The sequence below is a fragment of the Hyla sarda genome, chromosome 10, assembly GCF_029499605.1.
Source record: "Hyla sarda isolate aHylSar1 chromosome 10, aHylSar1.hap1, whole genome shotgun sequence".
NCBI lineage: Eukaryota > Metazoa > Chordata > Amphibia > Anura > Hylidae > Hyla > Hyla sarda.
Window position 1 is genome coordinate 16,496,774 of NC_079198.1, and position 26,388 is coordinate 16,523,161.

A 26,388-nucleotide genomic window follows, 5' to 3' on the forward strand; every position below is an offset into this window, starting at 1 on the left:
TTTTGCAACACCTGGAGGTCCGCAGGTTGAAGATCACTGTTGGGCGCAGAATCTTTTTTTTTTCTAGATTTTGCACCTTTAAAATTGGGTGCATCTGTGCGTCCTATAGGGCAAAAAATACGGTAGTTGTCCAGCTCCACAAAGGTAATTAAAAGTCCAAAACTTTAATCATGGTACAAAAAACACACACAAAGTGCTCAAGTGAGTTAAAAACCATCACACGCCAACGCGTTTCAATCACTCCCTGATTAACCCCTTAACGACGCAGGACGTATATTTACGTCCTGCGCCGGCTCCCGCGATATGAAGCGGGATCGCGCCGCGATCCCGCATCATATTGCGTGGGTCCCGGCGCTAATCAACGGCCGGGACCCGCGGCTAATACCACACATCGCCGATCGCGGCGATGTGCGGAATTAACCCTTTAGAAGCGGCGGTCAAAGCTGACCGCCGCTTCTAAAGTGGAACTGAAAGTATCCCGGCTGCTCAGTCGGGCTGTTCGGGACCGCCGCGGTGAAATCGCGGCGTCCCGAACAGCTGATCGGACACCGGGAGGGCTCTTACCTGCCTCCTCGGTGTCCGATCGACGAATGACTGCTCCGTGCCTGAGATCCAGGCAGGAGCAGTCAAGCGCCGATAATGCTGATCACAGGCGTGTTAATACACGCCTGTGATCAGGATGAGAGATCAGTGTGTGCAGTGTTATAGATCCCTATGGGACCTATAACACTGCAAAAAAAAAGTAAAAAAAAAGTGTTAATAAAGGTCATTTAACCCCTTCCCTAATAAAAGTTTGAATCACCCCCCTTTTCCCATAAAAAAAATAAAACAGTGTAAAAAAAAAATAAAATAAACATATGTGGTATCGCCGCGTGCGTAAATGTCCGAACTATAAAAATATATCATTAATTAAGCCGTACGGTCAATGGCGTAGGCGCAAAAAAATTCCAAAGTCCAAAAAAGCGTATTTTGGTAACTTTTTATAACATTAAAAAATGAATAAAAAGTGATCAAAAAGTCAGATCAAAACAAAAATCATACCAATAAAAACTTCAGATCACGGCGCAAAAAATGAGTACTCATACCGCCCCGTACGTGGAAAAATAAAAAAAGTTATAGGGGTCAGAAGATGACATTTTTAAACGTATAAATTTTCCTGCATGTAGTTATGATTTTTTCCAGAAGTGCGACAAAATCAAACCTATATAAGTAGGGGATCATTTTAATCGTATGGACCTACAGAATAATGATAAGGTGTCATTTTTACCGAAATATGCACTGCGTAGAAACGGAAGCCCCCAAAAGTTACAAAATGGCGTTTGTTTTTCGATTTTGTCGCACAATGATTTTTTTTTCCGTTTCGCCGTGCATTTTTGGGTAAAATGACTAATGTCACTGCAAAGTAGAATTGGCGACGCAAAAAATAAGCCATAATATGGATTTTTAGGTGGAAAATTGAAAGTGTTATGATTTTTAAAAGGTAAGGAGGAAAAAACGAAAGTGCAAAAACTGAAAAACCCTGAGTCCTTAAGGGGTTAAGATCCATAAGTGATTGAAACGCGTTGGAGTGTGAGGGTTTTTAACTCACTTGAGCACTGTTTGTGTGTTTTTTGTACCATGATTTTTTTATATGGAGTTTCATTAAAGTTTTGGACTTTTAATTACCTTTGTGGAGCTGGACAACTACCTTCTATTGTTTCCATTGCCTGGACTGAGGATGTGGCTAAGCATTTCTGCCCTGTGCTCCCAGCTATGGAGGTGTCTTCTACAGATCTACATTTGGTGAGCTGGTGCATTTGTTTTGTATTTTTTTTCATTTTCGGCTTTGCACATTTCCAGGACCCTTCTCAGATTTTCCCTACACATAGTAGGAGATTTATCATAACCCATGCAGAGGAAAAGTTGACCAGTTGCCCATAGCAACCAATTAGATGGCTTCTTTCATTTTTCACAGGCCGCTTTAAAAAATGAAAGAAGCGATCTGATTGGTTTCTATGGGAAACTGCACCACTCTTCCTCTACACAGGTTTTGACAAATCTCCCCCATAGTGCCCCAAATGGTAATAAAGTCCCTAATAGTGCTTAAAGGGGTATCCCAGTGAAAAACTGTTTTTTTCATATCAACTGGCTCCAGAAAGTTAAACACATTTGTAAATTAATTCTAATAAAAAATCTTAATCCTTCCAGTACTTATCAGCTGCTGTAGTTGAATTGTTCTTTTCTGTCTGACAACAGTGCTCTCTGCTGACACCTCTGTCTGTCTCAGGAACTGTACTGAGCAGGAGAGGTTTGCTATTGGGATTTGCTCCTGCTCCAGACAGACAGAAGTGTCAGCAGAGAGCACTGTTGTCAGACAAAAAAGAAAAACTCAGGTACTGGAAGGATTAAGATTTTTTAATAGAAGTAATGGACAATCTGTTTAACTTTCAGGAGCCAGTTGATATGAAAATTTTTTTTTTCACTGGAATACCCCTTTAAAGTAAAACTGACAGCTGTTCACTGGCACTAAAAACAATATACTGGGTTATAGTGTGGTAGAACAGCATTACAATCCATTGTATTAATGCAGTACACTGTTAGGTGTAGAATGGAGGTGGGGAGCCAGCTCTCCATGCTCCTCTGCCTCCTCCATATTCCCCGCTCTGGCCCACCCCTCTCATAAATATTCAAAATATTCACTCTCACGTCGCAAGAGCCCCTGCAGTGCTCTCCTGCGCTCTGCTCAGTGCAGAGCGCTGGCTCTCATGTCCTAGGGACAGTAAATATTTTAAATATTCAGAGCTGCGAAATGCAGCTAGAAGATTAGACACCTAACACTGGAAATAATTAATTAATTAATTAAATAAGTAAATGACCCCATATTGGAATGCCGTTCACCCGCACAATAACTCAGTATGTTAGCTGTCAGTTTCTCTTTTAAGCGTACCTGTCAGATCCCACAAAAAAAAACTGTTATAGGTTACTCAATTCATCATCCTGATCATGTAATTTTTATGTCTCTATCACCCATATTTCACAAAAAAATATCATATTACAGCTGCTCAATGTCTTTTCCATCTTGTCACAGGGAGGGGGCGTGTCCTTTTCTTGCCTGCACTGTGATGACTCCTCCCCCTCCCTCACTCTGTGTACATCCTTTGACGGTCCAGGCATGCTTGGAGTTGTAGTTTTGCAATAGCTGGAGGCACATGTTTGGTAAACAGCAGTGTTGCTGCAGGCTTTGTTTCTCCAGCAGCCTTGTCAATCGGCCATCTTTTGTCCATGACCCTTGGACACACTCATGCTGCGATGGGACTCATCTGTGTCTCGGGAGGAATGGGGACCCCTAGTGGTAGGATTTTCAAAGGCAGTTTTCTTTAATAAAATGTTTTTTTTTTTTTTTAAGACGTATATAAGAAAAACTATTGTTTTGCCAAGATGTACAACATATAAAAAGTTGTATATCTGACAGTGCCCATTTAATATCTCTTTGTGTCACCCAAAACAGTAATTAGCCCCCTTGTGCTACCCACACAGTAGATACCCCCTTTGTGCTCCCAATAGAGTTGTTAATCCCCTTTGTGCCTGCCCCATACATCCACGCCAGGCCACCCTCCATCAGCATTTTCCCCATCCAACCACATCAGGCCCCTGCCATGAGCATGTCCCCCATCCATCCACACTAGGACCACTTCATCAGCATGTCCCTCGTTCGTCCATACCAGGACCACCCCATCAGCATGTCCCTCATCAATCTACACCAGCCTCCACCATTAGCATGTCCCCCATCAATCAGGACCAGGCCCCCCCATCAGCATGTCTCTCATCTATCCACACTAGCCCCCCCATTCGACATGTTCCCCATTCAATTACACTAGCCCTCTCCAATCTATCCACACTAGCCCCCATATCAGCATGTCCCCTATTAATCCTCACCAGTCCCCCACTCATCCATGCCAGCTCTCCCCTATTAGCATTTAAAGCAATCATACTGGGCCATGGCAGGTCCAGATGCAGCATACACTAGGAGAGGAGGACCTGGTGTGGCCTGCCTGGCTTTCCACCCTGTTCTCCGTCTATGGGACTGATATGCATTATGTCACCATCTCAGTCATGTAGTACAGAGGTGGAAGACAACACTTGGACTGACCAAAACTTTTAAGATGTCTTTACAACAGAATAAAAGTCTTTAAAAGGGTACTCCAGGGAAGTTAAGAAACATAAAAATTCCCCAAAGCCACCACAATACCTGTTCTGTGTCCTTTGTAGTTATCCATGTGGTTTTTGCAGCTCCTTTGGCCCCTGATGTCTCCTAAATAATTTTTCCTTGTCCTTGTTTGCAGCCAACTGCTTCACTATCTGTGTGCATGTTCACACTGCTACTCACACACTGTACGTGTCTTTTCTGTCAGACTATCCTTCCCCCAGCAATAAATAATTCTGTGCTCTGAATAGCAGAAGTCAGTGATTAGATTTTCAGCAGAAAAACAGCAAATGTGTGCTCAGTTGTGATTGAGAATCTTCACTGCTCTTCTCTCACAGCTCACAAGCTCCTCACACAGGGAGGGGGAGGAGAGGTGTGGCTGTACCAGACCAAACAGAAATCAGGTGGTGTTGTCTTGAAGGGAGGGGGCTAGGTCTCACTGAGAAGACAAAGTGCATCTAAAAATTATGTTTTTCTCTCACTTGCTGCTTGTAAGTGACAGGTGAAAGAGGGAAACTGCTCTATATAGCTAATGAATGATATTTAGACAAATACATAGGTTGGTGAGAGGGAAAGGATGGGCTATGGGTTTAATTCACTGGAGTACCCCTTTAACATTTCATAAGTGCATAAAAGAGAAAAAATAATGCCTTAATATATGTGGCCATCTCCTGAAATTAAGGGACTATAAAGCCTTGGACATTCACCCGGCAGAATTCCACTTGTAGCAGACGCCCCCAAAATCATCAGTGGTAGGACCATGCAAGTGTGCACCATCTCATAAGCGGACGTCCATTCCAGCAGCTAAATTCCATTGCGGAAATTTTGCTGTCCGCACAGAGCAGCAGACTCCCATTGGAAGCAATAGGACTCTGCCGCAAGCGGAATTCTGCCGGCAGGGACAGGAGCAAATCTCCATAGCAAACCTCTTCTGCTCTGGTTAGTTCCTGACATGGACAGAGGTGGCAGCGGAGAGCACTGTGGTCAGACTTGAAAGAACTACACAACATCCTCTGGAGCATACAGCAGCTGATAAGTACTAGAAGGGTTAAGATTTTTTAATAGAAGTAATTTACAAATCTGTAGAACTTACTAGCACCAGTTGATTTAAAAAAGGAGTACTCTGGGATATTAGGGTTTTTCACCAATATTCCCATTTTTCCCTCCTGTTCCTTGTTCCTTATGGTCAATACATCACATTGTGGCTTAGTGAATTACCCGCCGTAGTGATAATCTGCCTAGGCCAGTGAAGTATTGAGCCCCGGCACCCCTGGTCTTCTTCCTGGTGCCTGGACTCCAATACATTACATTACTGTCATTATGGCAGATTTTCCCCTTCATAGCTAGGCACATTTTATTTTTATTTTTTTAAATATATGCAGATTTCAAAGCCACAAAGTTTCTCCTTGGTCAGGTAATTAACAAAATTTTGGAATCATGGCTTTATTTTGATTTGATTTATTTTGACTTTTATATGACTACATTTCTGTGTGGAATTAATGTAAGAAAAATGTAAATAAGTGTCTACATTTTTTTATATTCTTATTATTTTTAATAGTACAAAGTTGCAACATATAGGGGCAGTGTGAGGACTTTGCGCACCAGGACATACATTTACGTCCTATACATGACCGCAAGTATTGGAGCGATGCTCGGGTCATGCGCGGCAGGTCCCCGCTGCTGATAGCAGCCAGGGACCCGCCAGTAATGGCCGACATCTGCGATCGCACGGATGTCCACCATTAACCCTTCAGATGCCCTGATCAATACAGATCACTGCATCTGCGGCAGTGCGACTACAGTTTCGGCTAATCTAATCTCCCGCGGCATGGCCACGGGGATCAGACCAGCTAACATGGTGGACAGAGGTCCCCTCACCTGCCTCCGCCGCCTTCCTGGTGTCTTCTGCACTAATCTGCCTTCCAGCAGACTAGAGCAGAAGATCGCCGATAATACAGTGACCCCCCCCCGACCTACGATTGCCCCAACATACGATAATTTCAACATACGATGGTCTCTCAGAGGCCATCGCATGTTGAAGGCAGCATCAACATACGATGCTTTTGTATGTCGGGGCCATCGCATAAACGGTTATCCGGCAGCGCAGACTGCTTCAGCTGCCACCGGATAGCCGTTTAAGGTGCCCCGTGTGGTCCGGTGAGTCTCACTCACCTGTCCCCGGCGCTCCGGACCGTCCTCTTCGGGATCCCTTGCATCGCCGTCGCTCTCCGTCGTCGTTATCACGTTGCCGCGCACGCCATCATCCAATAGGAGCAGCGCGCGCAGCGACGTGATGATGGCGATGGAGAGCGACGTTCCTGGCCAGCAGAGAAGGTCCAGAGTGGTGGGGACACCCCTCTGAACGCAGCGACAGCGATGCAGGGCGACATCCAGGGCAGCGGTGACGACCCGGAGCGGCGGGGACAGGTGAGTATAACATACGATGGTTTCAACAAACGATGGTTCATTTGGGACTAATGAATTACCATCGAATGTTGAGGGACCACTGTACTGATCAGTGCTATGCCCTATGCATAACACTGAACAGTATTAGCAATCAAGTGATTGCTATAAATAGTCCCTTATGGGGACATAAAAAGTGTAAAAAAGAAAAAGTAAAAAGAAAAAAAAGAAAAAATTTGAAAAATCCCCTCCCCCAATAAAAATTTAAATTGTCCCTTTTTCCCATTTTACCCCCAAAAAGTGTAAAAAAAAATAAAATTCATAAACATATTACGCACGCATATTGCTGCGTGCGTAAATGTCCAAACTATTAAAATATAATGTTAACGGTTAATGGCGTGAACGTTAATGAAATATTGAAAATTTTTTAATAAAAGCAATTGCAAAACCTATTGGTTATACATGCTTTACAACATATCAAAAGTTTTTGTATCTGACAGTGCCCATTTAAGGTCAAAATGGGCTTTGTCCTTAAGGAGTTAAGGACTAGAGCAGTGTCTCCAAACCAGTGTTCCGCCAGTTGTTGCAAAACATGCTGGTAGTTGTAGTTTTGCAGCAGCTGAAGGCACACTGGACGTGTAACACTGAATTAGCATATACCAAAATGGCGCTGCCAATACAATGTCCTTTGGTCACTGAAATGAATAGGGGCCTGTTGCAGTATTCCACAGCATATGCCGGAATCCCGACCCCGACCTATAGCTCCGACAGAGCCATAGCTGGAGGACACTGGTTAGGAAACACTGGACTAGAGAGTTAAAGGGATTGTCCATTATTGGAAAAATACTACTGTCCACATGTGTCTGGTATTGGAGCTCAGCTCTATTGAAGCTAATGGGACTAAGCTGAAGTACTTCACATGACCTGTGGACAGGGGTGGCGCTGTTACTGGAAAAAAAATATATATATAAAAAAAAAGAAAAAAGGAAGCAGTGTTTTTGTAATACTGGACAACCCCTTTAGGCATCTGACACTATTCAGGCCCGCCCAGCAGAGCAAGCGGTTGTACTATGTAACCATAACAAGCCGCCCTGCCCTGCGCATCTCCTCAATGACGTCCTTCCACTGTAGCTGCGTACCTGCCCTTCGTGAATAGCACTTATGGCAAGCGTCACGTGGGAGAGCAGCGTGACAGCGCATTATCATCGCTCTCGGCTCACCGGGCCGCCCGTTCTGCGCACGCGCCCCATCACGAGATGGCGGCTCGGGGCGTGTCCTCCAGCGGCCGCTGACGTCACGGTGTGGCTTCTACGCTTGCGCGCCTGCTCCTGGTGGAAAGTACCAGAACCTGAGATAACGCTGAGGTAAACGGACGGCCTTCGTTCCTCGGTTCCCCTTATAAACCTCGACGCCCGTTTACGGTAAGCGGGTGTAGAGCTTCGTGGGTGTGTGCAGGGCCACAAGGGTACTGTTATAGTGAGGTACGGGGTGGAGGGGAGTTATGAAATGGAAGAGAGATAGATTGGTGATTAAAATGGCGACGAGGAGTGGAGTAGTGTACTTGGGTAACATGGCGGCCGTGGCTCGTCTGTGGTAAATAGGTGACTGGGAGAAGTTATGAGGTAAATGGTCGTCGTTTAGGTCTCCTCGTCCGTCCCTATGGGGCTGTAATGTCCGACTGGTGGCTCTTCGCCTACCCGGGGCGGTCAGCCGCGGCATAGTGATGGTTAATCGGTTGCATCACGTGATGACAGGCGGCCATGGCTCAGTAATGATCGGTGTCGTCTCCGCTCTCAGCAGGACACCGAGGGGTTAATGATGATTCTCACCCTCAATGGCTGCAGACTGGGGAATAACATAGTATTATCCTGGATTTCTCCATCCTTGTGGGTAATGGCTGCTGTTGGGAAATTACTGGAGATGTCACAGTATAAATCACCTCAGGTTGGACGCTGGCCGTGAGGCACGAAGCAGCAGTTCTAGGGTCATGTGACCGCGCTAAGTGCCACTTTGATGCCATCATAGGCTCAAGACGCCTCACGCTATTGTACAATTTTTCCATTGACTTTTGGTGTAGTGTTGCAATGCTGCAGCTATATACCGGGGGCGGCGACGTATACTGTGGCGTACTGCAAAAGGCCCTTATTCACTTCGGTGGCCCAAATGTTGTCGCCAAGTACCGTATATACTCGAGTATAAGCCGGGTTTTTCAGCACAATTTTTTTGTGCTGAAAACACCCCCCTCTGCTTATACTCGAGTGAACTCTCCGCCCTAAGTGGTCTTCAACCTGCGGACCTCCAGTTGTTTCAAAACTACAACTCCCAGCATGCCCGGACAGCCGTTGTGGCCTTAGTCATCATCCAGACCCCCCCTTTAGTTTTGTAATCACCTCCGCTCAGCAGGAAGGAAGGGTGAGCTGGTCTGGGCCATCTGTGCTGCAGGGACAGTCCGGTTAGGAGGGATAGGGGGGGGGCCTCTTCTCCGCGCTTTGGCCCCGGAATAGTGACGTTGCCTTGACGCCGCCGCACAGGGAAGTTGCGCATGAACGTCCCTGTGCGTCGTCGTCAAGGCAACGTCACTATTCCGGGGCCGTCACCCTTCCTTTCCTCCGAGCGGAGGTGAGTACAAAACTAAAGGAGGGGGGGGGGGACGGGACGTGGTGGTCTGGATTATGACGAAGGCCGCGGTGGTCTTCAACCTGCGGACCTCCAGATGTTTCAAAACTACAACTCCCAGCATGCCCGGACAGCCGATGGCTGTCCGGGCATGCTGGGAGTTGTAGTTTTGAAACATCTGGAGGTCCGCAGGTTGAAGACCACTGTTCAGACATTGACAGGGGGGGTGGGATGATGTATTTCCCACCCTAGGCTTATAGTAGAGTCAATAACTTTTCCTGGGTTTTTGGGGTGAAATTAGGGGCCTAGGCTTATATTCGGGTCGGCTTATACTCAAGTATATATGGTAACTTAGGTTTTGGGTGAGTTTGTGTGTATTAGGGCCGCATGATATATCGCAATCGTATCGCCATTTACTGTTATGGGCCCCTTGGAAAATTTGCGATTGCCTGGCACCATATCACGCAAGCAGGGTCTGAGGCAGCGCACTGCCAAAATTTAAAGGGGTACTCCGCCCCTAAACATCTTATCCCCTATCCTTACGCCTCCCGACCACGGTGACGTGAGATCGTGATGTCACCACTCCGCCCTGTTAGACGGCTGTCAAGCCCCCTCCCGTAGACTTGCATTGAGGGGGCGGAGTCGTGATGTCACGATCTCACGTCACCATGGTTGGGAGCAGAAGCCTCCAGCGTTTCCGGAAGCCCCACACAGGTGGGTCCTGTAGCCGAGATACCCGGGGTCCCCAGCGGCGGAACCCCTGTGATCTGACATCTTATCCCCTTTAAATGCTAAGTCAGTGTTTCCCAACCAGGGTGACTCCAGCTGTTGCAAAACTAAAACTCCCAGCGGAACGCTGTCCAGGCATGCTGGGAGTTGTAGTTTTGCAACAGCTGATGGCACCCTGGTTGGAAAACTCTTAAGTAATAGGGGTGTGGGAAACAAACAAAAAAAAAACTGCTCTCCTAGCCCCAGTAGGTCTGCTGCAGATCCAGTTCTCCTCCATGCAGTTTCGGTATCTTTGTACTCCAGAACCTTTCCTGCTCAGCCAATCAGTGGCCGCAGCGATATCGTGTCTGGGCAATGATTGGCTGAGCAAGAATATCCTGTTAGTCCCATAAGACACAAGCTTGGAGGAGAATAGGATCTGTGGCAGACCTACGGGGACCAGGGCTAGGTAAGCATCAGGCTTTTTTTTTTTGTTTGTTTCCCCTGCGCCCCGTCACAACATTAATGGGGGAGATGTGACATGAAATGGGCGTTTGTACATTAGATGGGAAATGTATGAAAAGTGTGGTGGGGGCACGGGGAATGTAAAATGGAGGATGGACATGAATTGGGGGGGGGGGGTGATGTGAAATTTCTAATTGGGGGATAGAAATGAAATAAGGCAGATTGAATATGAAATTGGGGAATTTATTTATTTATATAGCGCCTACAGATTCCGCAGCGCTGAATTTTACAATCTGTTTATTATATCCCAATCTCATATCTAAATCACAATATTTACCTCTACAATAGCACATCGTGCAGCCCTAGTTTATATATATATATATATATATATATATATATATATATATATATATATGTGCGCCGATTCAGTGTTTTCCAGCCAGGGTGCCTCCAGCTGTTGCGAAACTACAACTCCCATGCTGAGAAACACTGCTCTGGACCATAAAGTCGCATGCAATTTCACAATTTCCATTACCCATTTGTGTAATTATCCCGTCACGTTTTTTAACTCAACTGACCCAGGAAATTATACAGATTTTTATATTTTACTTTAATGTTAAGCCTTTCAGTACTTATCAGTTGCTGTATTCTCCAGAGGTCCACAAAAAGAGGGCAAAGCGTTTATAGATTGAACAGTAGTAATTTTATTAAGAAAAATGCAAAAAGAACATTTAAAATCCTTAAAAGATGATTCCAAAAACAGAAATAAATACAGAGACATTCAGATGAAACAGAACAAAGAGCAGAGGCTTACATACAAAACCACCAGAATGTAAACACAGGTAACACAAACAGGATGTGAACAACGCCCCTAATTGCAGGCAGAAGTAACCAAGTGTGGACAGAAGTAACTAACAAAGACCAGTATACCGCAGCAAAGTTACAAAATGGAAATAATTACCAAGTGGAAGGATGTGGCAGGTAAGCTTCCACCACCCAACGTTTCACTCATAATGGCTTCTTCCAGGGTCAGAGGAAGTTGTGTAGTTCTTTCCAGTCTGACCACAGTGCTCTCTGCTACCACCCATCAGTGTTAGGAACGATCTAGAGCAGGAGAGCTTTGCTATGGGGATTTGTTCTGACACGGACAGAGGTGGCAGCAGAGAGCACTGTGGTCAGACTGGAAAGAACTACACAACCTCTTCTGGAGCTTACAGCAGCTAAGTACCGGAAGGATGTTGGCTTGGCCCCATCTCTGCTCCTGTATGTGAGGTTTCGCACCCAGCTCGTCGAAACACCCCCCCCCTCCATTCGTCTCTATGGGAGAGGCTGAGACACACGAACGCTGTCTCTAACTCTTCAATAGAGATGACTGCAGGGCATGTTTCGACCAGCTGACGCGCTGGTTGCAAAATGTCACATACAGGAGCAGAGCCGGGGTCCCAGCAGTCGGACTCCATTCAATTAGACATTTATCCCCTATCCTGCTGATATGGGATGAATTTCTTACCGCTGGACACTGTTTAAGACTATGTAAAGCACATAATGATGGATAAGTAGCTAATTGGTGGAGGTCTGACAGCTTTCTGGGCATGCTGGAGGTTGTAGTTTTGCAACAGCTGGGGCACACTGTTTGGGAAACAGTTATGCTTCTCTAACCCCCCCCCCCCCCCCCCCCCCCCTTCAATGAATTATCAGCCCAGCACTGCGCTGTCCCCAACATCTGGGAGGTAATCATATGTCACCCGCACGCGCTGCTCTCCTCGTCCTCCCGTGAGTTGCTGGCCGCCGGCGCTGGAACTCTGTACTGTACTACATATTCCTGTGCCCGGGCTGCAAATATAAACGAAATAGACTTTAACTCACCTTCCTACATTCCCCCGGTATCTGCTTCACGCTGGGGATGGGAACGTCACAGAGCAGTCAGCCTATCACCGTCCGCAGCAATGTCCCCGGCACTGTCATGTAAGGAGCCGGCCGAGGCGGGACATCGCTGCGGCCAGTGATAGGCTGACGGCTCTGTGACATTCCCATCCCCAGCGTGAGGCCGATACCGGGGCTCGGGGGAGAGAAGCAGCGCCTATGTGTCACATGATGGGGGGGGGGGGGGGGGTGGAAAATACTGTTAAATACCGTGGAAACGCCATAATTTACAAAAATACAGTGATACACACTTGGTCATACCGCCCAGCTCTACTTCAGAGCTCCCAGCTGTGTGGCGCCTCCTACTTCTGGGAAGTGACATCAAACCTGTTAATCCGATCAGCAGTGTCCCACCACTGATTGGATGAGTGGGCGTATGACGGCACGTCTTGGAAGCCCAGCACTGCAGGTACCAGAGCTCTGTAAGGGTGCATTCACCCCACGTTTTAGCTGTACAGGGACCGGATCTGGTTGGGGCGAGTAAAAACCGGGCACCCTGTATCTGGTTTTCTGACCGGACCCAAAGCTGCAGTATACCACTGTTTTAAGTCCGGTCAGAAAACCGGATATGGGGCAAAAATGAGTCGACCGCATCCTTTCCCTGTATAGCTAAAACGTTATGTGAATGCACCCTAATTCTGGAGGTGGTGTGGGAGTGATGAAGGTAAGTGTAATGGTTTTAGGGTTTGTTTTTTTATATATCTACCTCCTTGAGCAGACATTAAAATTATACATTCATTGGAAATAAAAGTCACTGACAGAACTAGCTGACGGATAGTGTGGGATGTCAATCCCTTAGCTGTGACGTGGTACTGAGTGATCAGATCTGCGCTGGCCCCGCCTCCAGGACACTCTCATGTGATTTACAAAGTCCTTTTTACCCTTTTTACCCAGGGCACATAAATGAGGAATGTCACCTCCACTTATTAAGGGAAAGATGAATATTGATACATGGTGTCGCTGCAAACAGGATCTGGGAAATGGCATTAGATGTGCAACTAGTCTATAAACCCGCCTTCAGGTGCAGTTAAGAGTTTGTTTGCAAAATTGTACTATATCACGGTAGGGACTGAACGACTTGGGGTAAAGGAGTACATCGGTTTACTCGGGATAACCCACACTAATCACTAGTATATTCAGGTTAGTGGGGTTGATCTGTCAGTCTTCCTTTTACAAATCTCCTACATACTAGGAAAAAGTCTGTTCAGGATTCTCCCTGCAGTACAGATTTTATATTGTTGGCATGTCAACTTCTGTTATGGATATCTTGCAGATGTCTTTTCCTTTCGACCTGTCAGCTGGAGTACATGGGTCTAAAAAAAGCCCATGGCTTATAAGGAAAGTCATTTTGATTTTTTTTAATCTCCATTGTGAGATATAAGCCCTTTCGCAAATGAGGCTCAAATGCCCAGGGGGCATTCCCCCAGCACTGTAAAAGTCCAGATAAGTCCAGCCCATATCCTCTTATTCACCACACCTGTATTCCCTACCATCCTTTTACCTTGTTTAACTGGCAGTCACTAAAAAAACATGTGGGTTGGACTAAATTGGGCTCTTGCTATGCAGAGAAGGGCACATTCCCCTTGGTGAGATAATGTGGGTGAAAGCAGCTCCACTGTGACTGGGGTGTATCCACACATAGCACACATGCAGCAGATTTTAAAGCAAAACTGACAATCGGTTAACCCGCATTAAATCCAATGTGGCTATAGTGTGGTTTCCTTTACTAGAATGCATTCTAAATCGTGATGTCTTATGAGACAGTACATTTCAGAGTGGTCCCAGCACCATCTTGTTTGGCCTGTGCTTTCTCCTGGTAGACATTCTATAGTTCTATAGTATGAATGAACCCTGTAGGAACACACACACACACATACATACATACATACATACACACACACACACTTTAAAATGGCGGTGAGAGATCGGCGAAACGTTGTAATCCACATCATGGAATAAATTCAAGTTTTTTTGGACTTTAGTACTGTGGTGTGCTGCCTTCATCCTTTACCTATCCAGTAGAACAGGAGCACCGAGGTTCAATTGGTCTGCACCCGTTAAATTCAACTTGATGTGCTGCTTCCTATAGAATTTTCTATATATATATATATATATATATATATATATATAATTTTTTTTTTTTTTTTTTGAGCCTGTAAAGCAGCTTTCCATGTGGTGTCATATGGCATGTCTCTATGGCACCATATTGTGACGCATTCTTCACTAGCAGCATGTCATTTGTATAGACAACACTGTTGAGGCAGTTGATAGGCTACCTGATTTTCCACCAATAACATAGCTAAATGAACTAGTGATGCCATCAGTGTTCTCTGGACAAAACATATAATCCTCCTGATCATACTTTGGATTTTTCTTTCTTATGGTGGCGTGATCACTGTAGTCTAATGGCTTCACATGGTAGCAATCTGGTTTACTTCACCAACACAGAAATATTGACAGGTTTCCTTGCATGCAGCAGGATTGGTCAATTGCTCTTTTGGCAAGGGAAGCTTGGCTCACTGGATAACATTTACAGGTACAGTATTTTTACAGTAAAAGGAAGCAAATCGTATAAAACTTAAAATAACTATTAGCTATATATGATCGGATATACCATAAGGTATCCTTCTGACCTCTGGGGATACCACATGGCTGGTAGTAATTGGCTGTTTCCATATCTCCCATAGAATATAATGGATCATGCTAAAGTTACAGTAATTTGATTCGCCACGAACCTCGCTGCTCGGCAGTTGCTGACTTAAGCCTGCATAAATTAGTTCAGCTTTCATGTGCTCCTGTGGGCTGGAAAAGGTGGATTCAGTCCTAGGATAGTCTCCACTTACTGTATCCACTTTTTCCGGAGCACCTGAATACTGAACTAATTTATGCAGGCTAAAGTCAGCAACTGCCGAGCCGCGAGGTTCGTGACAAATCGAATTACTGTAACTTTGCTCATCTCTAGATCATGCCCACACATTGCATTCCCCATAGTGAACAGATGACTGTTTTGTTGAGCTCTCAGTAGAACAACAACTAGTTGACTAATGGTAATTGTCACTTCATCTGTGACTGTCCCCACTCATTATGCTGCTTCAAAGAACATGACTAATTATATCATTACTAACTGGTAATTGCTTCATAAGTGAATTCACGTTTCAGAATTTTACATGTCAATTTAAAGGGGTATTCCCAGATTTTTGGTTCCATTGTTATGCTTTCTAGCTACCACATTTAAGAAGGCCACTTTTAGTGTCATTTGTAGTGGTCATGTCAGAGGTTACTGTGTAATTCACTTGTGACCATTTTGTGCATTTCCTGTCAGTAATAACATAAAACACTAAAGTCAACCTCACCTCAGCCTGAAATGGCTACTGATAAAGGAGAAGCTTGGCTTACCTTCAGCTGGCAGGCTTATAGAGAGGGCATAGGACATGTTTACATGTGGAATTCTTGCTTCTGTAAATGCAATCCACTGTGGAGGTAGCCGGAGGGCTTACCTCTGCATTCATGGTTTCCCCCCGTGGATCTGCATTTGACTGAGCTTGCCTTGAGCAGGCTCAACCAAATGAACACAGGTCAGTGGCGTTCTATAGAGCTGCATTGACCTGTATGAGGAATCTAATGATTCCTCCTAATAAAGTGTATTAAAAAAAACCATAAACACCCATTAACCCCTTCCATATTAAAAGTTAATATAAAAAACATATTTGGTAATGGCGTGCGCGTAATTGTCCGAACTATAAAAAAAAAAAAATGTAAAAAAGTGTTAAAGGGGTTCTCCGGTGTTTAGACATCTTATCCACTATCCAAAGGATAGGGGATAAGATGCCTGATTGTGGGAGTCCCGCCGCTGGGCACGTGGCACCCCGTTTGTAATCAGTCCCCGGAGCGTGTTTACTCCGGATCTGATTACTGGCGACCACACGGCCGACGGCGTGTGACGTCACGCCTCCGCCCCCGTGTGACATCACGCTCCGCCCCTCAATGCAAGCCTACGGGAGGGGGCGTGATAGCTGTCCTTTGTATAGGGGATAAGATGTCTAAGCACCGGAGTACCCATTTAAAGTCCGATCAATAACCAAAATAGTACAGATACATACAGTAGATTACGATCCAAAACATGAGCCATCATACAGCCCAGTATGCGGAAAAATGAAAATGTTACAAGGGTCAGGAATAATAAAAAAAAAATGAAGTTAAACATTAATATTTGGTATTGATGTAATCAGGTTGACCTAAAGTATTAAATATGTAAGTTTGACCACAAGTTGAATGGCAAAAAAAGAACCCCCCCACCCAAATTAGCATTTTTCTTAAATTTCACCTCACAATCATTTTTTGTTTCCAAGCATAAGTTATGGAAAAATGACAGGTGTCATTACAAAGTACAATTGGTACAGCAAAAAAACAAGCCCTAATATGGGTCTGTAGAAGAAAAAATAAGATTTATGGCCATTATAGGACGAAGAGGAAAAAACGAAAGTGCAAAAACTAATAAAGACCTTATTTACGTACTATTTCGGTTGAAATTTTGTCTTCCAGGACAAGTGGATTTTCATGAGGAACAAGTAGATTGTCTTCTGCTTTAGTCCCTTGGACAAGTTTTTATTTTTTATTTCCACACCCATGGGTATACTGTACTGCACACTTGACACTTGAGGAAAGACGATCAGAAACAAAAAGGCACAGCATGCTTCTGCCCCTTCTTTTTAGCAATCGGTAGGAGTGTTAGGACCTGGACCCTGCTGATCAAAACATTTCTACAACATTTCAAAAGTAAAAAAAAATATATAAATACATTTTAGAGTAGGGTTATACATAGCACAAACACAGCTTATTACAGTGCTGCACCCCACATCGGGGAGTCCCTCCCCCCCCTGCCAAATAATTATCAGCCGCTGCGCTGTACTTTGTATTCCTGTGCCTGGGCTGCAAATATTAAAAAACAGACTTTAACTTACCTTCGTCCTCCGTTCCCCCGTTGCTAAGGAACCGACCTCATTGTCCTCCGCTGTTTTCGCTGCTTCCTGGGGATGGGAACGTCACAGAACCTTCAGCCTATCACCGGCCGCAGCGATGTCCCGCCTCTGCCGATGATAGGCTGAGCCCACTGTCATGTAAGAAGCCGACCGGCCCGCGGGTGACACATGATTAGTTAGGTGACAGCGCGGTGCGGCTGATAATTCATTAATTCGAGTGGGGGAGGGGCCCAACCAGTCTTGCGGTATGGACCAAAATTCATATTGTGCAGGAAAAAAATTTCTGTATTCAATATGAACCGGTATACTACCCAGCCCTAATTTCATGCTGTGCAAAATCTGCTGCTGCAGCGTAAAAATGCTCTGGGTAACCCCAATCACCATACACACTGGGCTTTTCAGTGGCAGCCCTATGTGTGAAGTGAGTTTTAAAGGCCGGACCGCATCTCCAAAACTCACTGCACACATAGGGCTGCCGCCAGAAAGCCCTATGTGTATGTGATCGGCGGTTATGGAGCATATTTCCTACTGCAGCAGCAGATTTTGCATAGCTTGAAATGCGCTGCATGAGTGGTATGTGGGATCATACCCTTTAAATGTAAAATGCAAGTCCCTTAAAAAAAAAATCACTTAAGGGTACGTTCACACGGACGGATCCGCAGTGTATTTTATGCTGTGGATCTGCTGACTAGGGACCCCTACATTCCACCTTCATCTGCGCCTGCTCATAGTGGCAATCCACCGCTACAAACAAACTTGCTGAGATGTGCGAGTTGCTGGCTCCCCCTAGCTCAGGGAGCGGCTGCGATGTGAGTGCACTGCACATTCACGCGGTGACTCAAACATCGCACCGTGTCTGCTCGTAGTGGCAGATTGCAGCTATGAGTAGGCACAGATGGAGGCGCAATGTAGGGGGTCCGTCGTCGGTGGATTCATCCGTGAGAACGTGATCTAAAACTATGTGCACTGTGTGCATGTTAAATGGGCACTCTTATTAAAACTAATTTTTGCTATTGCACTCCTCATGGTAAATAAAAAAAAATACTTTGTTTAAAAAAAATTAAGTGTTCTATGTTTTGTTTAAAAAAGCTGTCAGAACACATTTCTCCCCTATCTCTTGCACAGACTTTGGACTCCTGCTGGCCTGGCAGAAGTCCAAAATCAGGAAATACAGTCTGGAGTGCTGAGGGGTGTGTGTCCAGCCTTATCTAATCATTTCTCCTCTCACAATGAACTGCTCTGGGCTGTGTGTAGCAGAGGGAGGGAGGAAGTTCTCCCCTGTATGGCTTCAGATGATGTCACGCCTGCTGGGGAACGCCCCTTCCCAGTCTGTGAATCTGACTGAGCAGAAAATACTGAGCAATATCAAGGTAGAAAACAAAAAATAATAAACATAAAGACAGGGGGTGGTTTATCATGATGGGGCAGTGAACTGGGAGGATTATAAAATGTATCAAGTTAATTAGAGGTACTATTTAAGGGGTTGCTCACCTTGCTGCCATTCTCCACTAAAAGTTCAGTCGCTGACTTTTTTGGAAGGACAGAAGTTGAGCGGGAAAAAAGTGCATGTTCTATTTGTTTTTTTTTTTGTTTTTTTTCTATCCAAATCCTGTAAAATACCAGACACCCAAACACATTAAAGTCAATGGGAGCCAGAGGTGTCAGTTGTGCTCTGACCCATTCTGGGTGTGTTCGAATGTGTGCGAATACCAAAATTTTTTTCCCAGCACGATATGAATTTTTTCCATACCGCAATACCGGTCGGGCCCAACCCCCCACAAATGAATGAATTATCAGCCGCAGTGGCTGTCCCCACATTGGGGAAATAATAATCATCATAATCCTGTGAGCCGCCGCGCTTTAAAAAAATGAGATGCAGGCCGCGGTGCTATAAATGGTTAAGATGCCGGCCGCATGCGCTATAAATAGTTAAGATGCCGGCCGCCTGCGCTATAAAGAATAAGATGCGGCGGCAAGCTGTCGCCTCCCCCTGCAAGAGCGAAAAGCCTGGCTTTTAGCACTTGCATGGGAAGCTGACAGTTTTTAGCTCACAACTTAAAGGTAAACTGTCATATATTTTCTCCCGCACTATCCTGGTGGATAGTGCAGGAAACCCTGATTAAAACTAGCCCTTCCTTACCCGGATCCGCTGGGCCGTTCGCCCGCAATTGTAGTTTTATTCTATGTGTATATATTCCTGTAACTGGCACGGGTGGGGCTTCTGCAGGTTAACTGGCACTGACGTCAGCGCTGCTTATGAATATTCATCCCCCATCCCTCCAGTTAGGAGCTGCGAAGAGGGGGGGAATATTCATAAGCAGCTCTGACGTCAGTGCCAGTTAAACTGCAGAAGCCCCGCCCGTGCCAGATACAGCAAGATATACACACAGAATAAAACTACAATTACGGGAGAACGGCCGGGCGGATCCGGGTAAGGTAGGGCTCATTTTAATCAGCATCTCCACCAGTACCTGTGGATAGTGCAGGAGAAAATATCTGACAGTTTTCCTTTAATAGTTTCCAGCGCTGCGGGCGCATCTTATTCATTTATAGCGCATGTGGCTGGCATCTCAGAGCATCGCCAGAGTCACACATGATTAGTTCCCCAAGGAGGAGGGGGGGAATACTGTTAAATACCGTGGAACCGTCATAAATTACAAAAATACTGTGATATGCATTTTTGGTCATACCGCCCTGAACTAGTGTGTTCCATGCAAAAAAGAGCTAAATGGACCCTGAACGGGAATGGCCCTGAATTTATTTACTATGTTTTGTTACTATGCAAAATATGTAATAACACTTTTTTGTCTATTCATGCAAACTTTGTGTATTGTAAACTGCTGAAGTATGTTGGCGCTCTATAAATAGAATATTTTCATATAGCCATGGCAAAAACCAAAGAAATAATGTTGCATGTGAACATACGTCATCTCCAGTGTCCTTTTTTTGTACATGTGGGCGGGCCTGAATTATACTTTTGCAATGGGAGTAATTTCTAAGACTGTATATGGGCTAGAATCCTCTTTTTTTTTTTACAAGAGAACCTGTTGGTAAAGCATCACATGCTTTATCTGTACGTGTAAGAAACACTAAGGTATTGGATTAATATTAAAGGGGTACTCCGGTGCTAAACATCTTATCCCCTATCAAAGGGATAAGATATTTAGCACCAGAGTACCCCTTTAAGAGTTGTATAGACATCATTGATCAGAGATGTGTTGAATTAACACCTGTTGTATATTTATACATTGACAGAAATGAGCTATATTTTCTGTCTCCTTATTAAGACACTTTTGTCAGGATGGTGAATATATATGATTCGCTTGTGGTGTAATGAAGTCAGAAGTGATTAATGAGTGGCTTATGGATGGGATTACTCCTGGTTTATTGATCATTAAGCATTCCATTCACTGCTCTGTGCTAGTAAATCTTTGCAGCTTTCTGTTCCTTCAGAAATAAATTACCATATAGCTCCTTGGTGACAGAGGAGAAATCCCTCTCCCCACCCTGTGGTGTATTGATGACCACTAGCAGGTCTTCTGTTAGTATCTTAGTGAATTTCCCTTAAATATTTGTCATTTGGGATGGTATTATTCTTAGGGAACACTCATATGGATTTAGTTTTGAGCCGCTTCAAACACAACTTGTCTGTTATTTGTTTACATTATTTGGTTTTATCGAAAATTCCAAAGTTCTCAATGTATTAATTATATACAGTTCTAGTGCACATTATGTAAATGACTTGTCTTCCCAGACGAGTCATGTCCAAACTTCGGGCACCTTCCCGTTTTTCTCCTGGTGGTATATGGTTTAAAGCTCTTAAAGGGGTGGTTGTAATGTCTTATTTTACAATTGTCCCCAGCCTGCCTAATAGCAAACACAACTCCCCTTCCTTATAGCTTCATTATCTGGGCGCTGTGTCTCCAGCCGGTGACACTGCTTTTCCCAAGTGTTGTGTCTACAGCTGGGAAACTGACAGTGCTGCTTGCCAATCACTGGCCCAGGTGGGACACCACTGCAGCCAGTGATTGGCTGAACAGCACTGTGATGTCACGTCTACAAATCCAGCAAGCTCGGGGAAGTTTTCTATAGTCGCTCTACGGCGATCTTTCAATCACATTGATCCCTTTTCCCTATGTTCTGATCCCTAAGACCCTTAGAGCGGAGGGTTGAGGAGTGAACATTTATTTTTATTTTTTTTGGCAGTTCATTCCCTTCCTGAATAGTATTTATTATTTTTAAAGGATGGAAATTCTATCATTCGCTACTATGCTATTTTAATGTTCAGTGCCAGTTAGTGTGCCAGCCCTATTGAAAAGCTCTGATATTTTCGTTTTCTTTTTCTAACTAAATTTAACTTATGTTTTGGATGTTTTTTTTTTAATTTATTTTTTCCTTACAGAAATTTGTGCTTCGTGGATTGGACAGCATTAGCAGTGTTTTTGTATCGTTCTGAATTGTAAGCTGCATTTGGTGGACCTCCTTGAAGTTGTATATCGAAATGGCTGCAGTCAGGAAGCCAGTTTTCTCACAGTCCTGGGAGGAGGAAGAATGCCTGGAATACTATGGCATGCTTTCTCTGCACCGTATGTTTGAGGTCATTGGATCCCAGTTAACAGACAGTGATATTGATGCCTTGTCGTTCCTACTGAATGAATCTTACCTGCTTACTCATCCTCTCGACCCTAGCGTCTGGACTGTAGAAGAAGCTGGGGAAGTTCCTTCTAGCGCTTTGCTTGCTGCATGGCACAGATGGAACCGGAACTCCAATGCATCTTCCAATAATAATTTGGATTCCAATGACCTACAAAGGCCTAAAAATGGCACTGAGCTACTTCTTGAATTGGAACGAAGAGGAAAATGTGATGAATACAACTTCAAGCACCTTCTTCAGCTACTGCGAATTTTAACTCGACATGACCTCCTTCCATATGTGTCTTTAAAAAGACCTCGTACAGGTAATATCTCTTTAATGATAATGCATATAATGTTGAAAAATCTTGATTATTATTATTTTTTTTTTTAAATGTACAATGTCTAGGTAAAACTGTTAACCCAAAATATGGCTATAAGATGGCTATAGTAAAATGGCCAGTATACAAATAATAAAAAAAATTTGAGTAGGGGGGTCTTGTCAAATCATATTAACAATTGCAGGGACCTCCGTGCAGCACCCGGAATTCTGTGCCAGGCTGTTGCTCTAATCTTGAGTATTTGGAACTGGAGACGTGCCGCCACACCCCCTCCATTCGCAATACCCCTTTAAATGATTGCCTAATCTCAGAAATATATGCTGTTAGTCGCAGAGTATCCAAGATGTGCCAACTCCTGTGAGCTTTGGCATCCGGTTACTGCAGCTCAGCTCCTATCCACTTCCATGTGACTGGTATCCAGTAAACCAGAACTTCTGATTACTTGACACTTGTGCTTAACACAGATTTGAACCCTACAAAGCTATTTCTATTTTGTGTTAACTGAGTTGTCCAGTAAAGTGTATTGTATTTTTGTTGTTCCCAGGCTGCCTAATAATGTAACAAACACTTAAACTTGCTGCCTTCTGCTTTCTTGTAGCACTGGTATCAGGGCACTGTCCACAGCTGGTGACACTACTTTTCCCTGAGAAGCGCAGCCAGTGGAACGGACAGTGCTGCTCGCCAATCACTGGATGATGAGGGACACCACTGCGGCCAGTGATTGTTGAGCAGAGCTGTAACGTCATGGCTACAGCTCTGCCTGTCTCCAGAGAGAAGACTGTTTGCAGAAACTGGCAGGAGGACGGGCACCCCAATACAGGAGCAGAGGAAGGAGCGTTAGTGTTTATTTTATTAGGCAGCCTGGGGACAATAGAAAAATATTACATTTTACCGGACAACCACTTTTAGATTTTATTTTACACTATTTTTGCCTCAGGCTGCTGTGGGTTTTTAATTTTTCAAGTACAGTTGTTAATGTAATAGCAATAATAGCAATTAAAAACTTTAGTGCCCAAGGCTGCTTTTTCACACTTATTACAGACACAAAACCAAGACCTCCTACATGAACAGTTTCAGGTATTGTCTGTTTATGGGTGCAAAAAATCATTTGTTTTCATCTATGGTGCCTTTAGGTAATGATAGTGGTCACCTCTACCTTACATACATAGGACTGCAGATAAGAACATTTTTTAGTTTGGAGACAGCTGCGTCAGCATAAATTTCTACCCTCCATTTTGTTCTGTTATGGGTGGCCAGGCAAAATAATATCTATGGTTACCCTGTTAACAGGTGAAATAAGAGTTCTGTTTTGTCTGCACAATGCCTTTGCTTCTTTTTAGCTTGACAGGAAATGCCAGCATTGTTGTATGCAAAGTCAGCCATTTCCCTTGCTAAATAAAGATAGTTAAATGTAGTTCTCATTAATAATATAAAGTGTGTTGTGCTTAAAGACTTCTATGCCTTTTAAGTTTGCTTTACATATACACTGCAAACTATAATGGAACCTTTTTCTTTTGTGTTCTTAACAGTGTCCCCAGAGAGATACACATATGGCCCTTCAGTCATAGACTCTGGCAAACAGATGGATGGATGTTTTAATTCAACAACATCACAGACCAGTGAGGAAAGCTGGGAAACTGGTAATTCTTAGTTACTTCTAATATGAGCTGTGTGAATGTACAAAGACTTGGTTTTGTCAGTGTTGTATTAAAGGGCCCACGGCTATCTTAATAAGATATCATTGTAAAATCAAATCCTGAAAAAAATTGTATGCGTAAATAAGAATTAGTTTTTTCTTCAAAGAAACCAGTTTTTGGGTTGAAGCATTTTTTGGTGCTTTCCCAAAGGAAAGCATTGAGCGTCACATATTTGTACTTATCCAGATATTTTTTTTCATTATAGGACAACTGAATTCATTGTTGAAATTGATTTCTATTTCACAGGATCTAATGCGAAGAAGAGAAAAAGGGTAGGGAAAATAAACAGGGGCTGCTGCACAAACCCCAAAAAGAGCAAAGTGAGCAGTGCCACCCCACCAGCTGAGACAACCCACAGCAAAGTAACATGTGGTAAGTCTTACCATAAATCCCTCTGACCTCATTAGCTCTCCATATTTAAAAATGAACCATGGCCTTTATAGGAACAAATTTTCATATAGTTATTCAAGGTGTCACAGCTGTTCAAAGGCTTGCTTATAACCGTGACATCTTTCCTTGATTCTATTAGTGGTTCAAATTGTCAACTCCTCTAAAGAGATCAGTGATGTGCTGGTGTCTGTCCACTAACATTTTCTCAATTGCTATACTACTAGTTTCTATGTTCACCTCTACATAATATTTAAATTACACGACTAGATCTGTTAGCTGGAGCTGCATGCCTGCAATGCAATTCACTGCGACGCTGTCTTAGTAATGAACAGATCACTCAGTCGCTCATCCCAGTACTTGCAGATTTACAAGTGCACGGCCTGTATGGCTTTTCAGTCTTCCCAGTTGGTATTTGGTCCTGCTGTCCTTTGCCTTTCACATACCTCTTTATAACATCTTGACTTGTTAGTTTAATGTGTTGTGCTGCTTTTTTCTCTGAAACTAATAAAGATGTAACAAATGGAAATGACAGGCACTGGCTTAAAAAAAAAAAAAAAATGGGAGAAATGCAATGGAAAGTTATTTATGACCTGGGTGACTTTCTCCTTTTTGTTAAAAGGAAAGCTTAGATTTATTTTAATGATGGTTAAAAATCATTGAATGCTTACCAAAACTCAAGATGTTACCTGAACTGCCTCTTACCATGAGCTGACTTTTGTATCACAAGTTGTGGATACTTCTGTCCTTGGGTACATACTTGTGCATACAGTTAACTTCTTAAAGAGGGTGTCCTCTGTTTCTCGTATGATACTATACTACTGTTGGCACCTGGAACCCGGGATATTCAGGTGTAAAACAAGTTTTCCTGCATGATTCAAATACTAGGATCTTCCTTACCTTCATAGATGTCCTGAGCTTAAATTTAGGCACTATTGTATATGCACATCCTTGTTAACCACAACCTGCTTCTGTGAACATGTTGCCTAGAATACCCAACCGAACCAAACAACTTAGCCATTAGGTAGCCTTACACCATGTATGTCTTAGCTGCCCATACAGTTTGTTCCCCAGAACAAGGCGTCAATTCAATGTGTGTCATGTAATTTCTTTGTGCTCCAACGTTTCTCACATTTTGACAGTTTCAGGAAAACAGTGCTTAAGAAGATATTTACTAATAAAACTAGTAAATACAAAAAACAAATCTTCAAACCTGTGCTACCTGGATGAAACAGTAAGACCTTTCTGCTCTTAAGTGTTGTGTTTTTTTCCTTTTTTTTTTAATTTTATTTTTTTCTTTGTAAAACACATTTTTACATGGACCAGTTTTATTCATAATTGTGGTCCTTTCTGGCAGTAGTAAAAAAAATTTTTTTCAAGTTGGAGACTTGCATTGCATACTTCTTTGGTCCATTTTTGGGCATAAAAGAATAACCTACTCCTATCAAAGATACATACATAATCAGTTTACTTTGTGGTTCGTTCATCACTTGCAAGGCACTCTGTTGTGTAGAAATAAAAGTTCTCACTTGGCACTGAATATGTATGTAAATATTTTGTACCATCTTGAAGATGACTTGTGGGGAAAACTTACCTCAGATTTATTTTTCCTCACTTATTGTCCTGTGTATTTCTCCATTGCCATAATGGTGCTTTGCTTTCAGGGCACCTGTATGATGCTTTTTTAAGTTGGTAAATTTTTCATTCAAATAATCCACATTAGGAGATACTAGGGCTGGGCGGTATATATACCGGTTCATACCGAATACCGAAATTTTTGTCCTGCACGATATGAATTTTTCCCCATACAGCAATACCGGTTTGGCCCCTCCCTCTCGGGAATGAATGGGTTATCAGCCCAGCTGTGCTGTCCTCACATCGGGGAACTAATCATGTGACCCGCGAGTGCTGTTCCAGCCCCCCCACCCAATTATCAGCCCAGCGATGCGCTGTCCCCATCGGGGTAAATACTCGCATCACCCGCAAGCACTGCCCTCCTCGTCCTCCTGTTTGTTGCGGGCCGCCGGCGCTGACACACTATACTGTACACTGTA

The 26,388-nt window shown here is 43.9% G+C and overlaps 1 protein-coding gene across 3 annotated transcripts in view; it reads left to right on the forward strand.

The window, feature by feature from the left end:
* The first annotated feature begins 7,836 nt into the window (after positions 1 to 7,836).
* The window catches only part of POU2F2 (POU class 2 homeobox 2), a 216,477-nt gene continuing 197,925 nt past the window's right edge, over positions 7,837 to 26,388 (forward strand). The window contains exons 1-4 of one of the 3 annotated variants that reach the window (XM_056542917.1): positions 7,837 to 8,007; positions 21,680 to 22,235; positions 23,780 to 23,890; positions 24,194 to 24,319. In XM_056542917.1, coding sequence (XP_056398892.1) covers positions 21,779 to 22,235; positions 23,780 to 23,890; positions 24,194 to 24,319 — 694 coding nt within the window. In that variant the 5' untranslated portion in view covers positions 7,837 to 8,007; positions 21,680 to 21,778. The remainder of the gene's footprint in view (positions 8,008 to 21,679; positions 22,236 to 23,779; positions 23,891 to 24,193; positions 24,320 to 26,388) is intronic. The other 2 variants (XM_056542918.1, XM_056542919.1) reach the window with 2 other exon arrangements.